Below are 18,454 nucleotides of genomic sequence, written 5' to 3'. Positions count from 1 at the left end.
GGAATTTTGACACAGAAACACTGTGTCAGAATACAAAGAGCTGGATCTGTGTTTCATGTTAGTACTGTATTTTATAGTTATGTGTACATGGTATATGTATCTGATCTCAATACATGTAATTGCAATATTGTGAAAGAGTGGCTTTCTAATTTATGTGATTATACAGGAATATAATCTCATCAGCTCATTGTCAAAAACTTAACCAATGTGTTCAACAGGCAAATAATCAATATAAAGTGTAAAAGCCTGTAATGAGTGGGAGTTTGGAATAAACTACGTTTTATTTGTAATACTTTTGTGATTCATCCATCAGGTGACATCATCGTGCTCTGCATTCCTGTCATGTAGCGTGGGTTTCTTTCAGCTTCACACTTGTCATGTGTGTTTGTAAGGGCCCAAGGCAGGTCACTGTGGAGTTTAGTGCAATTTGGACACTGGATATGTTGAATATTAATAGACTTTGAACAAACAGGGTCTTTAGCTGAGATTCATAACTGTCCCAATTAAGTGTCACTTTAAGTGGGTGTTTTCTTTAAGGCAATTTCACCTTGTCGAGTCTTAACTGAGCAGCATGAGTTTATATATGTGTGTGTGTGTGGTGTATTCATTTGATTCATATCTATCACACAGGGTGGCAGAAGGATTCCAGTGAGGAACCGATGGACTCAGATAAACTTCCAGCAGGAAAAGATCTTTCAAACACAGTGGGGTTCTCTAACAGATTTGGTGCTCGGGGGGGGAGGTTGTGTATTCAGGACATGTTAAGAAACACTCTGTGAATGAATGGGGAAATATTTGATATGAGTCAGTGCTCCTAGGGAAGTGAGTAAGTCTCCAGGCATTTTACTCTAAAACTGTTTTCCTCTCTGTGTAAATTAAAGGGCTGGATGATATGTTCATATCATGAGATTAGTGTTGCAATAACAGGATTATTATCTCTCTTGTTGGATAAACAAAATAATAAAGTTGACATAATTAAGATTAGTATTATCATTATTATTATTATTATTATTAACAATAATAATGGTGTTTTTTCAAATAGAATAAGACACACAAACAAACATACTGTTCTCATCCTCCCTGTATTGTTCTGTCATTGTCACATTGTTCTTTATTTTCAGTTCATAGACTGATTCTTGCTCCGGACTGAAGGTTGTTGTTTTAAAATATTCTTTAGGAGCAGAGATTAACAAACAATTCAAAACAAAGCAACTGCAAACCTTTTAATAAATCTGAAGTAGATGTGTTGTCTACGGAAGCGTACTGCATTCACTTGAAAAAAAAATAGCTTTTTTTTTTTTTTTTTATTCAAGTGAATGCAATACGCTTCCGTACCTTTCAGCTTCCATACACAGACATGCTACAACGTGGAAGTAGCTTTGTGTTTTCGGGGGTGTGTCAGCTGAGCATATAAATAAAGAACCTGCCTCTTCGCCCTGACAGACTACTGAAGGAAGCTGTCTGAATGTAAGTAGAGACTAGGATGTTATTTTGTAGACACAGGATTTCTGGTCAAACTGGTTTTAAATGCATCATGTTAGAAACAGGTCCATTCACGGTCTGGCTTCATGGGAAGAATATAGTTTGTACAAATGGTGTTATTTAACATAAAGTTGTTTTCATTGCGATATTAACAGTTTTATTTTCAGCATACTCCATTAGAAAGTGTGTAAATTTAATACATTCAGGATGTGTTGTATGTATATTTAGTTTTTGTCTGCTGATGAACTTACAATCATGTCGCCAAAGACACTTTCCCTTTCAATAGAATCATAATTAACTAGTGGCAACAATCACCACTTTACTTTAATAATAATCTCACTAACGACTGCTCTATTACAAGGTGCTTTACATGATTTTCAAAAAGATTATAATGCCAAAAAGTGGAATAATACATCTAAACTAAAATATAAGATAACCCAAGATAAAGAGATACATTTAACATAAAAAGATAAAGAGATACATTTAAAATGAGCCATGTAATAATTAATGCTCTGCTTTTTTTGTAGACACAATGGCATCATCAGCCGCTCTGTCCAAGGCCAACACCAGCTTCTGTCTGGATCTGTTCAAGAAACTGAGTGACAACGACAAGGCAGCAAATGTCTTTTACTCTCCATTTAGCATCTCCTCAGCCCTGGCTATGGTGATGCTGGGGGCCAGAGGCAACACACACACACAGATGTCAGAGGTACAGCATGCAAACACACACACACACACACACACACTTTGTTTATTTTCTAGTGGGCAGAAAGATTTAAAATGCACCTCCACAACCTGCAGCTTCAGATGTTCCCATGATTTTTACTCTTCACTGAGACGAGTGTCAGAATACAAAGAGCAGAGAACTGCATCTGTGTCCGCCCACGTTCAACATGAATCACCAGCTTTGTCTTCCAGAGTCACTAACAATGATAAAGATTTGCTGTTCAGACTCTGACCAGGTTTAATGACAGGAGGTATGTGATGTTTTGCTATAGAAAGCTTAAGGTTAAGGATACTTAATTTGTATCCGTAGGTATATTTGTTTTGCAGCAACAGAAAGAGAAGACATCCATCCAAAACAGTACAAATTATAAAAAAAAAACAGACAGAAGACAAGAATCTATGCTATCAATGGAAACTGGATAGGGACATAAGTGCAAATTTGACTATAAACCGTTCAAGTGAACAATTGTAGATGGAACAAATCTCTTTCTTTTGCGTTTCGTTTTACCCCTTGGGACTGTAAACCTTCGACCAGAGGGTAGAAGTTGAAATTCCCCATGTAGAGGATGCAAGTCATCATGCTAATGGAGCTGGCTATCCTCTGTAGCTGTGTGGTGTTCAAGGACTGTAGGCTCATCTGAGGCTCACCAATCAGCCGACTGGACCATGTCATCTGACTCAGTCTATTTCTGTCCTTTAAAGACAGGGTACCAAACCATGATTCCAAAGACAAAGACAAAACAGACTCAATAAAAGCATAATAAAAAAGTGTCAGCATGGTTTAGCTAATATTAAAATAGGACATTTTCCTTAAACAGTACAAACGCTACTGACCCTTTTTGGACAGAGCTTCACTGTTTGCTTCAAAGTTCAGTTTGGACTCAACAATAGTCCCATGGTATATATACGATCCACACATTCCTCAGTTTGACCTGTTTTCTGAAATCGATGACCATATCCTTGGTTTTTGAAATGATAAGTTGGAAGAATGATTCCTTGCACCACTTAACAAAGTGCTCAACAACAGGTCTCTGACTGATTTAACTTGCCTGAAGCAGACTCACAATCACTGAGTCCTCTGCGTAATTTTAAATGATCCTGTCTTTAAAGAGCTCTGACACATGTTTGTAAAGGATACAAAACAAAGGAGAGCACACACCCTTGTGGTGAGCCAGTGGAATAGCAAACTTTATCTGATAAAAATCCATTCACTCTCACTCTATTGTGACCTGTTTGTTAAAAAATCTCAAATCCAGCTCACAAGATTCAAACTTAGGTTAAAATCTTACTTAGAAAAAGTCAGGATGCGGTCAGTACACCCTTAGAGTCACAAAATAAGACAAACAGTGAAAGCAATGACTGAAGATGACAGTATTAACAATTGATGTAATTTAGGAAATGTATGTGTCTTCCATAATCACATGTAGTTATGAGGTTTGAACATACAGAAACTGAAAGCCATCAGATTAAACCAGATAATAAAACCTTATCCATTAAGTCATTATCATGGACACTGTGCTGTACCAGGATATATGGCGAAGGCAAATTTAATAGACCTGATATTTTTCAGCTTTTGTTGTTAAGACACACACAAAAACATATATAACTTATGGTGGATCACAAGAAAAATATTAATCAATAAGAGATTGAGATTTTGTCAATGTTCTCATCACTCAACAGGGGAGTTGAACAGCAGACCAGTTAGACGGATCTTTTACTGGCTCAGAGTGTCTCTCTAACATGCCTTTGTCTACTTTCTCTACAGAGTCTGAAGACCAAGCACTGTCAGGACAACGTCCACGCTGACTTCAGTAAACTGCTGAATGCACTCAACAAGGCAGATGCTCCGTACTCCCTCAGTGTTGCCAACAGACTGTACGGGGAGCAGTCCTACCAGTTTGTAGAGGTGCGTGTTCATGGGGTGTGGAGGGTTGTGAGAGGAAAAAAAGGAAAAAGGAAAAAAAAAGGAATGATGACTGAGGGTCAGCAAACAAGCATGCAAGGAAGTGATTGTGCAAATGTTCTCCTGCTGTAACGACTTTAAACTCTTCTAGGTCAAGTGAAGAGACTATTTTGTTTGTGTGATCTGAATCAGTAAATGTTTTGCTAATGGTTTCAGGATTTTTTGGGAGAAACCAGGAAGCACTATGATGCAGAGCTGGAGTCTGTGGACTTCAAAACCAGCCATGAAGCGGCAAGACTTAACATCAACAAGTGGGTGGAGAAGCAGACTCAAGGTGGGTCACACACATTCACCAGTATGTTAATGGTCCTGCATGATCCCTCTGTGCAATGCAATCCAAATATAGAACAAGAAATGTCCAGACTGGCAAAACTGCACGTGGCCTAATAATGCCACCAGTTTGAAAGATGATGATCCAGAAGGGGCAGAGAGTTTAATCCAGTTTTATTATTCCTCCGCACCAGTGTCACCCAGTGGACAGAATCATAATGTTTTCACGTTGACTGTACGTTAGTACCTAGGTCAATATGTCTGTTCATCTGTCCTTTCCATTCTTGTAAATATGATATTTCAAGACTTCCTTGTGGGAATTTGGTCTTTTGAACGCAACAACCTCAAATCTGATACAATTTGATTTGATTTTGGTGGTTAAAGGTCAAATGTTTTTGTGAATATGCAACATCAGGAACCTGCTTAGGTTGTTTCAGTACATCTGGCACAAACATTCACTTGGACTCCAGGATGGACTGATTCGATTTAAGTGGTCAAAGATCAAGGTCAATGACCAGACAAATTTTTGTTTGCATCCCACCTCGAGAGAATCCTTTCAAATTTGGCACAAATGTTCACTTGGACTCACAGGTATTAGTGGAATATGGTAACCAGTCCTTTAAGATGATCTGTTTTTGGTAAATTAATATAGCTTACCTCATTAATTTGTTGAGGGAACACAGTGACTGAGCTTGTCATTTCTTCATCATTTCAAATTTGTACTTCAAATGCTTAAATTCAGGGTGTGCTGGCCCAGGGTGTGCTGGACAACATGACCAGGCTGGTGCTGGTGAATGCCATCTACTTCAAAGGCAACTGGAACAAGCAGTTTAAGGAGAATGACACAAAAGATGCTCAGTTCAGAATCAACAAGGTAAAATTGGACTGAAGATAACATTAATTGGGATTTGTCTGCATTTAACACCAACTTGAGTTTTCTTAAACAGGACGGAATAACATCAGAGGAAGATAGCAGGAATTCAAGAGTGGTACAGTAGTCAGTTGTAGTACTAAGTTGGATGAGCAGTAGCAGTTATGTCATCTGCATAAGAATGGCAGCATTTTATCAACTATCACAGGGATTATTGACATGGTGAAGCCCTAGTATAAACCCTGCGGTACGCCTTTTGATACAGGCAGGAAAAAAGAGGAAGACAAAGCAACCTGGACACATTATGATCCAACTGACAAGTAGTTTGAAAATCAAATTACAGCATGCTCAGATGAGCCAATTCGAGTCTATTCGCCAAGATGACGAAGTCCACTGTGTCAAAAGCCTTTGACAATTCCATAAAAAGAGCTGCACATAATGTTTTGCAATCCTTTGCCTCAATTAGGGAATTTGCCATTTTAGTAGCAGCTGTTTACAAGGTTTCCTAGTGTCATATAAAATCCAGATGAGGAAACATGTTTAAGGGGGTGGCTGTGGCTCAGGAGGTAGAGCGATTCATCCACCAGAAGGTGGGCAGATTCCCGTTCCACATGCCGAAGTGTCCTTCAGCAAGATAGGCTGAATGTCTCAGCAGTGATCTATGATAGAGATCGTGTTGCACAAAGATGCAATATTTGTCAGAATTGGTGAAGTGCAAAAAAAAATTACTGTACAGAGCTTTGAGTGGTCATCATGTCTAGAAAAGCACACTATACTTACAACCACTATCCATAACCCATATTTTGTTCTCTCAGTAATGATGTCATAGTGTTCTCACTCTACGCTTTTTTTCTGCATGACTGCAACAAAGTGATGTGAACAAGCTTTCAGCTGCTTCTCCTGTTTGCTGTTTTAGAATGAGACAAAGCCAGTGAAGATGATGCATCGGAAAACCGAGTTCCCTTTGACCTTCATCTCTGAAGTCAACTGTCAGGTAATCAAGACATCCATTTGATGAGTCAGTGAAAACAGTGTGTCTTGTCAACAAACTGTAAGTTGACCAGAGAACAAAATTGATAATTCATTTCTTTAGTTTACAAAGTTCTATTAAATATGAATTAGGCCAATCATGATTCAATAAAAAATTGATGACATGCGTTTTGACTGTAAGTATGAAACTAACTATTGATTAGTGTTTTGGATTTTTGCATATCAACTGTATATAGTATATTTTTATCATTATGGAAACACACTGTTCTTCAGGTCTTGGAGATTCCTTACAAAGGGGAGGAGCTCAGCATGCTCATCTTTCTCCCAAGGATATAGACGATAGTTCAACTGGTCTGGAGAAGGTAGGACATGCACAAACATGCACTTCCACAAATACAAAAACCCACAAGACAAACTAATACTTGAATTTGTCTACATGTCCAGCTGGAGAAGGAGCTGACCTATGAGAACTTTGTGAAATGGACACAATGGAAAAAGAAGAGGTTGAACTGGGCCTGCCTCGGTTCAAGATGGAGGAGAGTTATGACATGAAGGATGTCCTGATCAGCATGGGCATGGTGGATGCTTTCGATGAGGCAATGAGTGACTTCTCAGGTAGGACTTGCACCATACATCAGATTAATTCATAATCATTTAAACATCAGGAAACAATAAAACTAATCTGGCTACCATCGACTCAATGAATCCTGAAGTTCTCCCAAGTCAGTGTGTTCTCCATTCTTGAAATATACTCCATCCCTCTTTTTTTGTGTTACAGGCATGTCTCCTTCCAATGACCTGGTGCTGTCAAAGGTTGTTCACAAGGCTTTTGTTGAGGTCAATGAGGTGGGAACCGAGGCTGCTGCTGTTACTGCTTGCGTCATGACGCTGCAGTGTTGTCGATTGTTTCCAGTCAGATTCATTGCAGACCATCCCTTCCTCTTCTTTATCCGACATAACCCCACAATGAGCGTTCTGTTTGCCGGCCGCTTCTGCTCCCCTCAGTGAGAACTACATTGTTGAGCGTTTGAGAGATACTGCTCTAGAATTTGATTCCATCCCAAGATTATTTTTTTTACTTTGGCTCTCGTCTGCCTCACTTCTCACATGAGTCATTGTGTTTATCCTGAACACAAGCTCTCTGCTTACATTGCACCCAATCTGTTCTTGTTCAGAGTTTGGTCACTTTATCCCTTTAATACACATTTGGCCCTCTTTGCTGCAGCATCTATACCATTACAGTGTAATTTGTTATCCTGTACGTTAGACTCTTAGCTGGCAGCACAGAGGTCAACTTTACCTGTACACCAGGTGAACATATGATTGGGGAAATAATCTCTGCACTGTCTCTATATAACATGCAATATCATTATATTATATATTCAGCAAACCAAAGAAAATATTGTGATGAAAGTATATTTGCAAATAGATCTGTGCTTGGTGGTTATTAGGTATTGCACTTCTATGCATATAATGACTTTTCATAAAAAATAGTTCATATGCTGTTTTGACCAAATATGTTACTGTATCCTGATGCTTTTACACATGGAATAAAATTGGTTGATCCCTAAATATTGTTTGTCAACTTTTTTTCTAAAAAAGAAAATAACCCTTTCATTCACATTTTGTCTAGTTCAGTGTATAGTGAGTATAAGAAGGATATAATGACGTTTAACCATTGTAATTTTAACAATGCACTATTAATAAGCAGCAGAGTTATCAATCCCTCGAAGCAAATGGACAATGAGTAGAAAAGCATCTCCAGGGAAATACCAAATCTGTTTTATAATGTTAAAAAATTTGGAAAAGTAGACATGCACTGAACTTTTAGTGATATATAATAAAATACGGGAAGAGATCAATGCTGAGATCATATGTTTTTGTTTGCAGCACATCAACACTGGTGTTGGTCCTTATCAGCAAGAATTATCTTGACATCCTGGATGTGTCTTCTTTGTGTGTGGCACTGCTTTTTCATTCTTTCATATTTTTGTTATTTTTTTATTTATCTTTTTCAGTTTTGCGTCTTTTGCGTGTAAGAATAATCATGAACATATCTACTCACTCATAGTGAATCCTCTGGAGGACTTCCTGCTGTATTCTAACATGGGGTCATTCGGACATTATCAAGAGCATTTACAAGTGGACTGTCAGGAGAAACTATACAGAATGTCCGGAGATTATCCAGAGTTCAGTGCATTTCTGAAAGCAGCATCAAAGAACTACAGAGCAAAGACCAGCATGAAGATATAACTACTACAGAAGTTCTGATGGAAATCTGGAAATACAATAGGGTGGAATATCATATTATTTTCTGCTTTCTGCAGTCAGGATCAACAAAGAGAGTCACAAGGATCTCAGAGTGAAGATGCAGGACAGTCAAATGCAAGGATCTTATACAGGAGGACTAAGGCTATCGCTCAGAACCAGTTCAGACTGGTTCTGTAGGCGCAGGATGGGAGAGGAATCTAAACAGTCAACTGATTTACATATGTTTCCTTTGGAGACACACATTCAGTTCTTTGGGGAGTAAATAAGTGATCAAATGGGTCTGACAGTTTTCAGGTCATAAACAGTTCAGACCATTTAACAGTTTAGGTCATAAAGTATTAGGACATGTTGTATATGTATGTAGATATAGGTCATAAAACTTACTTTATAGCTTAACATAGGTTTCAACCATACTTAGTTAATTTTTCCATTAAATGTACATATTGATTAACATTTTTATTGGTTTACACTTATATTCGCAAATATGCCAATTTTAGAAATATATATATATGCAGAAGATGTATGCCACTGCACAAAATACATTCATACAATTAGGATGACTAGATTCAAAGTTCACAGTTTACAAAGCTATCCCAAGATGTGTGTTTGTAATGAAGCTTTCTAAGACTGGTCTGTTTCCTCTGTCTTGCGCCTGAGCAGACAGCAGGTGGAGCCAGTGGCTTGGCCTGGCTGCGTTTCTCCCTCAGCTCATCCTGCTGCTGGCAGCATCGTGGGCATTTCGCGCCGACCTGGCTTTTTCCTGTTTCCTTCACACAGCCATCTTCGTCTCCTTCAACAAAGTCTGCACTTCACAGGTACATGAACCACAATCAACAAACAGAGTTAAGGCAGAGATCAGATTTAAAAGGTAGAAGTTTGTTAGATGTTAGGCTAAAATAATGAACTTTTTATATAATGTGTAATTTGAATATTTACCTCTGTTACAAAGTTATGCTTTCATCCTGTATGTCTGTTAGCAGGAGTATGCAAAATAATACAATATAATATTTTATTAAAAGTTAGTGAAAGGGAGATGTATAGGCCAAGGTAGAACCCATGCAATTTTGGAACTGATTTGATTAAGGAACATGTGCAGGTTTTTCTTTCTCCGCTTTATTTAATATTGCGAGATAGGAGTTTCTTTTTTTGACATTTCTGTGAAATTACCAATATTACAGAGATCTTTATGAAAAAAGAAAAAATTAAGAATCTGGCATGTGTAGAATGATAATATCTACGATATAAGTATTTTTAGAGGGGTGATCTTTCTTCAGTTACTGTAGGCTAATTAATATTCCTTTCAACTGTATCAAAGATTGGACATTTTGCCTGCGTTTCATGTTAGTACTGTATTTTCTATTTCTGTGTACATGGTATATGTATCTGATCTCAATACATTTAAATGCAATATTGTAAAAGAGTGGCCTTCTAGTTTATGTGATTATACAATAATATAATCTCATCTGCTCATTGTCAAAATCAATTTGTTAAACAGGCAAATAATCAATATAAAGTGTAAAAGCCTGTAATGAGTTGGAGTTTGGATTAAACTACGAGTTTAGTTCAATTTGGAAACTGGATATGTTGAATATTAATAAACTTTCAACAAACAGGCTCACTATCAAAGACTCATAACTGTCCCAATTTAGGCTGATAAGTGTCACTTTAAGTGATTGTTTCTTTAAGGCAATTTCACCTTGTCGAGTCTTAACTGAGCACCATGAGTTTATATATACATACATGTTTGTGTGGTGTATTCATTTGATTCATATATATCACACAGGTTGGCAGATGGGTTCCAGTGAGGAACTGATGGACTGAGATAACCTTCCAGAAGGAAAAGATCTTTCAAACACAGTGGGGTTCTCTAATAGATTTGGTGCTGCATGGGGGTAGAGGTATTGTAATCAGAACATTGTTAAGAAACACTCTGTGAATGAATGGGGAAATATTCAGTCAGTGCTTCTAGATATGTGAGTAAGTCTCGTGGCATTTTATTCTGAAACTGTTTTCCTCTGTGTTAATTAAAAGGCTGGATGACATGTTCAAATCATGAGATTAGTGTTGCAATAACAGGATAATTAACAAGGTTGTTGGATGAATAAAATAATTTAGTGAACATAATTAAGATTAGTATTATCATTATTATTATTATTAACAATAATAATGGTGTTTTTTCAAATAGAATAGACCACTCAAACAAACATACTGTTCTCATCCTCCTTGTATTGTTCTGTCATTGTCACATTGTTCTTTATTTTAAGTTCATAGATTGATTCTTGTGCCGGACTGAAGGTTGTTGTTTTAAAATATTCTTAGGAGCAGAGATAAACAACTATTTGAAAACAATCCAACAGCAAAACATTTTACAAATTTTAGGTAGATGTGTTGTATTTTGTGTTTCAGAAAAAGCAAAGGAAAGCTCCTTTCAGCTTCCATACGCAGACATGCGACAACGCGGAAGTAGCTCGGTGTTTTCTGGGATGTGTCAGTTGAGCAGAACCTCCCTCTTCGCCCTGACAGACTCCTGAAGGAAGCTGTCTGAATGTAAGTAGAGACTAGGATGTTATTTTGTAGACACAGGATTTCTGGTCGAACTGGTCATGTTAGAAACAGGTCCATTAACGGTCTGGCGTCATGGGCAGAATATAGTTTATACAAATGGTGTTATATGTAATAATTGGTGTTATTTAACATAAAATCATTTTCATTGCGATATTAACAGTTTTATTTCCAGCATACTCCATTAGAAAGTCTGTACATTTAATACTTAAAAAATGTGTTGTATGTATATTTAGTTTTAGTCTGCTGATCAACTTACAATCATGTCGCCAAAGACACTTTCACTTTCAATAGAATCCTAATAAACTAGTGGCAACAGTCACCACTTTACTTTAATAATAATCTCACTAACAATAGCTCTATTACAAGGTGCTTTACATGATTTTTAAAAAATATATAATCCCAAGAAGTAGAAATAATACATATAAACTAAAATATAAGATAACGCAAGATAAAGAGATAAAAGCCTGATTTAAATTGAGTCATGTAATAATTAATGCTCTGCTTTCTTTGTAGACACAATGGCATCATCAGCCGCTCTGTCCAAGGCCAACGCCAGCTTCTGTCTGGATCTGTTCAAGAAGCTGAGTGACAACGACAAGGCAGCAAATGTCTTTTACTCTCCATTTAGCATCTCCTCAGCCCTGGCTATGGTGATGCTTGGGGCCAGAGGCAACACACACACACAGATGTCAGAGGTATAGAAGCAAACACACACACACACACACACACACACACACACACACACACACACACACACACACACACACACACACACACACACATACACACTTTGTTGTTGTCCTGGTGGGCAGACGGATTTAAAATGCACCTCCACAACTTGCAGCTTCGGACGTTCCCATGATTTTAACTCTTCACTGAGACGATTCTGAACTAATAGGAACGTTGACACAGAAACACTGTGTGTCAGAGTACAAAGAGCAGATAACTGCATCTGTGTCCGCCCACGTTCAGCATGAATCACCAGCTTTGTCTTCCAGAGTCATTAACAATGATAAAGATCTGTTGTTCAGACTCTGACCAGGTTTTATGAGAGCAGGTATTGTGATGTTTTGCTATAGGAAGGATAAAGGATACTTTAGTTGTACCCTAAGGTAGATTTGTTTTGCAGCAACAGAAAGAGAACATATCCATCCAAAACAGTACAAAATTATAAACACACAGACAGAAGACGAGACCACAAAATTGACAAAGTGCTCAAATGCCTTGCTATCAATAGAAAACTGGATAGGGATAAAAGTGCAAATTTGACTATAAACCGTTCAAGTGAACAATTGCAGATGGAACAAAACTATTTCTTTTGCGTTTTGTTTTACCCCTTGGGACTGTAAACCTTCGACCAGAGGGTAGAAGTTGAAATTCCCCATGTGGAGGATGCAAGTCATCAATGCTAATGGAGCTGGCTATCCTCTGTAGCTGTGTGGTGTTCAGGGACTGTAGGCTCATCTGAGGCTCACCAATCAGCCGACTGGACCATGTCATCTGACTCAGTCTATTTCTGTCCTTTAAAGACAGGGTACCAAACCATGATTCCAAAGACAAAGACAAAACAGACTCAATAAAAGCATAATAAAAAAGTGTCAGCATGGTTTAGCTAATATTAAAATAGGACATTTTCCTTAAACAGTACAAACGCTACTGACCCTTTTTGGACAGAGCTTCACTGTTTGCTTCAAAGTTCAGTTTGGACTCAACAATAGTCCCATGGTATATATACGATCCACACATTCCTCAGTTTGACCTGTTTTCTGAAATCGATGACCATATCCTTGGTTTTTAATATGTTAAGTTGGATTTTCTTAAGTTGGAGCTCTTACACATATTTGTAAAGGATAAAAACAAAGGAGAGCACACACCCTTGTGGTGAGCCAGTGGAAGAGCAAACTTTATCACTCTTTGTGAATTGTTCGTTAGAAAATCTAAAATCCAAGCTCTAAAATCTAAGCTCACAAGATTCAAACTTAGGTTAAAATCTTACTTAGAAACAGTCAGGGTGCGGTCAGTACACCCTGAGTCTCACACAATAAGACAAACAGTGAAAGCAATGACTGAAGATGACAATGTAATTCCTCTAGACCTGATATTTTTCAGCTTTTGTTGTTAAGACACTTGATTCATAAGAGAGAGATTTACAACCACCTACATCAGTTTTATTTTGGGAAATATTTTAGGTCAGCTACAGTCTACAAATACATACACAACTTACCGTGGATGACAAGAAAAAAAATATGAATAAGTAAGAGATTGAGGTTTTGTCAATATTCTCATAACTCAACAGGGGAGTTGACCAGCAGACCAGTTAGACTGGTCTTTTACTGGCTCAGAGTGTCTCTCTAACATGCCTTTGTCTACTTTCTCTACAGAGTCTGAAGACCGAGCACTGTCAGGAAAAAATCCACGCTGACTTCAGAAAACTGCTGAATGCACTCAACAAGGCACATGCTCCGTACTCCCTCAGTGTTGCCAACAGACTGTACGGGGAGCAGTCCTACCAGTTTGTAGAGGTGCGTGTTCATAATGAGGTGTGGAGGGTTGTGAGAGGCTCAGATAGGAACTTTTCAGCTCAAGTAAAAGGTAATGGTTGAGGGTCATCAAACAAGCAAGCAAGGAAGTGATTGTGCAAATGTTCTTCTGCTGTTACGACTTTAAACTCTTCTAAGTCAAGTGAAGAGACTATTTTGTTTGTGTGATTTGATTCAGTAAATGTGTTGCTAATGGTTTCAGGATTTTTTGGGAGAAACCAGGAAGCACTACAATGCAGAGCTGGAGTCTGTGGACTTCAAAACCAGCCATGAAGCAGCAAGACTTAACATCAACAAGTGGATGGAGAAGCAGACTCAAGGTGGGTCACACACATTCACCAGTATGTTAATTGGCCTGCATGATCCCTCTGTGCAATCCAATCCAAATATAGAAGAAGAAATGTCCAGACTGGCAAAACTGCACGTGGCCTTATAATGCCACCAGTTTGAAAGATGATGATCCAGAAGGGGCAGAGAGTTTAATCCAGTTTTATTATTCCTCCGCACCAGTGACACCCAGTGGACAGAATCATAATGTTTTCTCTTTGACTCTCCGTTAGTACATTGTATGTCTGTTCATCTGTCCTTTCCATTCTTGTAAATATGATATCTCAAGAATGCCTCATGGGAATTTCTTCAAATGTGGTACAAATGCTTTATTAGACTCATAGATGCACTGGCTAGACTTTTGCAATCGTAGTGCAAGGTCACTGTGAACTTACAAAACAAGGGTTTTTGTCTTTTTAACTCCAGGATGGACTGATTAGATTTTAGTGGTCAAAGGTCAAGATCGATGACCAGACAAAACCATTGTTTGCATCCCACCTCGAGAGAATCCTTTCAAATTTGGCACAATTGCTCACTTGGACTCACAGGTATTAGTGGAATATGGTAACCAGTCCTTTAAGATGATCTGTTTTTGGTAAATTAATATAGCTTACTTCATTTATTTTCTGACGGAACACATTGACTGAGCTTGTCATTTCTTCATCATTTCAAATTTTTTCTTCAAATGCTTAGGTAAAATTCAGGATGTGCTGGCCCAGGGTGTGGTGGACAACATGACCAGGCTGGTGCTGGTCAATGCCATCTACTTCAAAGGCACCTGGAACAAGAAGTTTAGTGAGGATGACACAAAAGATGCTCAGTTCAGAATCAACAAGGTAAAATTGGATGGAAGATAAAATTAATTTGGATTCGTTTGCATTTAACACCAACTTAAGTTTTCTTAAACAGGACTGACTAACATCAAAGGAAGATAGCAGGAATTCAAGAGTGGTACAGTAGTCAGTTGTAGTACTGAGTTGGATGAGCAGTAGCAGTTATGTCATCTGCATAAGAATGGCAGCATTTGATAAACTATCACAGGGATTATTGACATATATAAGGTGAAGCCCTAGTATGAACCCTGCGGTACGCCTTTTGATACAGGCAGGAAAAAAGAGGAAGACAAAGCAACCTGGACACATTATGATCCAACTGACAAGTAGTTTGAAAATCTAATTACAGCATGCTCAGATGAGCCAATTCGAGTCTATTCGCCAAGATGACAAAGTCCACTGTGTCAAAAGCCTTTGACAATTCCATAAAAAAAGATCTGCACATAATGTTTTGCAATCCTTTGCCTCAATAATAGAATTTGTCATTTTAGTAGCAGCAGTTTACAAGGTTTCCTAGTGTCATATAAAATCCTAAAAATGTTAGGAAACATGTTTAAGGGGGGGGCTGTGGCTCAGGAGGTAGAGCGATTCATCCACCAGAAGGTTCCACGTGCCCAAGTGTCCTTCAGCAAGATAGGCTGACTGTCTCAGCAGTGATCTATGATAGAGATCGTGTTGCACAAAGATGCAATATTTGTGTGAATTGGTGACTCAAGACTAGAAAAGCATAATATACTTAACAACCACTATCCATAACCCATATTTAGTTATCTCAGTAATGATGTCACAGTGTTCTCACTATACCTTTTTTTCTGCATGACTGCAACAAAGTGATGTGAACAAGCTGTCAGCTGCTTCTCCTGTTTTAGAATGAGACGAAGCCAGTGAAGATGATGTCTCAGGAAACCAAGTTCCCTTACTCTTTCATCTCTGAAGTCAACTGTCAGGTAATCAAGACATCCATTTGATGAGTCAGTGAAAACAGTATGTCTTGTCAACAAACTGTAAATTGACCAGAGAACCAAATTTGATAATTCATTACTTCAGTTTACGAAGTTCTATTAAATACGAATAAGGCGAATCATGATTCAATAAAAAATGGATGACATGTTTTTTTACTGTAACTTTGACACTAACTATTGATTAGTGTTTTGGATTTTTGCATATCAAAAGTATTCAGTATATATTATGGGAACACACTGTTCTTCAGGTCTTGGAGATTCCTTACAAAGGGAAGGTGCTCAGCATGCTCATCTTTCTCCCCAAGGATATAGACGATGGTTCAACTGGTCTGGAGAAGGTAGGACCTGCACACACATACACTACCATTGTTGGAGCTATTTATTTAGTTGTAGTACTTAGTGCTGTTTAGTTTATTATTTTGTTTAGTGAGTATTTAGTTTTTGGTTATTCTCAGTCAATTTGCTTGATTTCATTATGATTAGATTTCTATTAGTATTCTAGTTTATTATTTGTTTACTTTAGGTGTTTCTTGTTTATTATTTGTGTTTTGTTTCATTTGGGCACGGTAGGGGGGCACCTGAAGTTATATAGGTAGGCTGTCGGTAAGGGACCAGCATGCACCTGGGTGGGCAAATGGTTTTTTACCGGAGCGGGGGAGGCACAGGATTTTTCTTTGTTCTTTGTTTGCTCGCTGTTTGGTTACATAAACCACGCTTTTTGTTGAAACTGGACATCTGTTTGGACATTATGTTTTTCCCATCCGCGTACACCACAACCCATGGTGCAACAGTGGCCCTTTGATTAGTATAATTTGAAGTTTGATTTGATACTTTTATCTGTTTGACAATCGGCTGCTACAACCACAAATACAGAAAAACTCACAAGACGAATAAATAATTGCATTTTTCTACGACCCCAGCTGGAGAAGGAGCTGACCTATGAGAACTTTGTGAAGTGGACTCGTCGAGACAAGATGAATAAAATAAAGCTTGATCTGGGCCTGCCTCGGTTCAAGATGGAGGAGAGTTATGACATGAAGGATGTCCTGATCAGCATGGGCATGGTGGATGCCTTCGATTTGGCATTGAGTGACTTCTCAGGTAGGACTTGCACCATACATCAGATTAATTCATAATCATTTAAACATCAGGAAACAATAAAACTAATCTGGCTACTATCGGCTAAATGAATCCTGAAGTTCTACCAAGTCAGTGTGTCCTCCATGTTAGAAATACACTCCATCCCACTTTTTTGTGTTACAGGCATGTCTCCTTCCAAAGACCTGGTGCTGTCAAAGGTCGCTCACAAGGCTTTTGTTAAGGTCAATGAGGTGGGAACCGAGGCTGCTGCCACTGCTACTGCTAGCAACAAGTATTATGGCCTTTTTGATATGCCTTCAGTCAGATTCATTGCAGACCATCCCTTCCTCTTCTTTATCCGACATAACCCCACAATGAGCGTTCTGTTTGCCGGCCGCTTCTGCTCCCCTCAGTGAGCACTACATTGTTGAGTGTTTGAGAGATACTGCTCTAGAATTTGATCCCATCCCAAGATTTTCTTTTTTACTTTGGCTCTTGTCTGCCTCACTTCTCACATGAGTCACTGTGTTTATCCTGAACACAATCTCTCTGCTCTGCTTTTCTATTGCACCCAATCTGATCTTGTTCAGATTTTGGTCACTTTATCCCTTTAATGCACATTATAGATGCTGCAGCATCTATAACATTACAGTCTAATTTGTTACACCTTAGACTTTTTGGAAGAATTTGCCTTGATCACATTTGTCATGCCTTTCTAAGCTGGCTGCACAGAGGTCAACTGTACCAGTATACCAGGTTAACATATGATGGTTGAAAGAATCTCTGCATGTATCTATATAACATGCAATATCATTATATTATATATTCAGCAAACCAAAGAGAATATTGTGATGAAAGTATATTTGCAGATAGATGTGTGCTTAAGGCTTTTAGTTATTGCACTTCTATGCATTTAAAGAGTATTAATAAAAAATAGTTTGTATGCAGTTTTGACCAATTATGTCTCTGTATGCTTTTACACATGGAATTAAAGTGTGTGATCCCTAAATATTGTTTGTCAACTTTTTTTCTAAAAAAGAAAATAACCCTTTCATTCACATTTTGTCTAGTTCAGTGTACAGTGAGTATACGAAGGATATAATGCAGTTGAACCATTGTAATAAAGATGATACTACACTTGTTGTCCATGACATTTTTTATTACGTCACTTTGAATGTTTAACCACAACTTGGCTTTAACGAGTTCTATTGAAAGATAAGATATATTTTAATGACTAAAATGTTTCACTGTAATCACGGCCTACTGCTGCACAAAACTATTCATAACAGTTACAGATAGACTGTTGCTTGTTCATGCCAAAGCAACTTGTTGACAACAATACAACACTAGAGTCAGCCATAGTGTACAGCACACATTTTAGCCTTGATTTTCTGCTTGTTTTTTCTGATTGCTTGAGTTGACATGGGAGCAAAATCATTCTATTGTAAAAAAAATGTCCACCTCGAAAACTTTGAAAAATAATACAATTCTATAAATGGTAGAAGAAAGAGAAGTAAATTTGATATTCAGATAAGCTAAATCTGATCAATTGCAATACTTATGCTAGATGAGAA

The 18,454-nt window shown here is 38.0% G+C and overlaps 1 protein-coding gene and 1 pseudogene across 1 annotated transcript; both read left to right on the top strand.

Moving 5' to 3' along the window:
* The first annotated feature begins 1,416 nt into the window (after window positions 1–1,416).
* LOC133026786 (leukocyte elastase inhibitor-like) lies at window positions 1,417–7,310 on the top strand (annotated as a pseudogene).
* A 4,346-nt stretch (window positions 7,311–11,656) lies between these two features.
* LOC133026785 (leukocyte elastase inhibitor-like) lies at window positions 11,657–17,760 on the top strand. The gene is made up of 8 exons (XM_061093742.1): window positions 11,657–11,833; window positions 13,520–13,660; window positions 13,881–13,998; window positions 14,699–14,841; window positions 15,708–15,785; window positions 16,049–16,138; window positions 16,721–16,901; window positions 17,064–17,760. Exons 1-8 carry the CDS (start codon window positions 11,657–11,659, stop codon window positions 17,294–17,296), a joined length of 1,161 nt encoding a protein of 386 aa, XP_060949725.1. The 3' UTR covers window positions 17,297–17,760.
* The last annotated feature ends 694 nt before the right edge of the window (window positions 17,761–18,454 follow it).

The sequence above is a fragment of the Limanda limanda genome, chromosome 20, assembly GCF_963576545.1.
Source record: "Limanda limanda chromosome 20, fLimLim1.1, whole genome shotgun sequence".
Classification (NCBI taxonomy): domain Eukaryota; kingdom Metazoa; phylum Chordata; class Actinopteri; order Pleuronectiformes; family Pleuronectidae; genus Limanda; species Limanda limanda.
This window is presented reverse-complemented; position numbering and strand designations above follow the sequence as displayed.

Coding starts and splice junctions, on each gene's coding strand:
- LOC133026785 (XM_061093742.1), top strand. CDS start 11,657: ATGGCATCATCAGCCGCTCTGTCCAAGGCCAACGCCAGCTTCTGTCTG. Junction 15,786..16,048: donor TCTCTGAAGTCAACTGTCAG/GTAATCAAGACA, acceptor ACTGTTCTTCAG/GTCTTGGAGATTCCTTACAA. Junction 16,902..17,063: donor GGCATTGAGTGACTTCTCAG/GTAGGACTTGCA, acceptor TTTGTGTTACAG/GCATGTCTCCTTCCAAAGAC.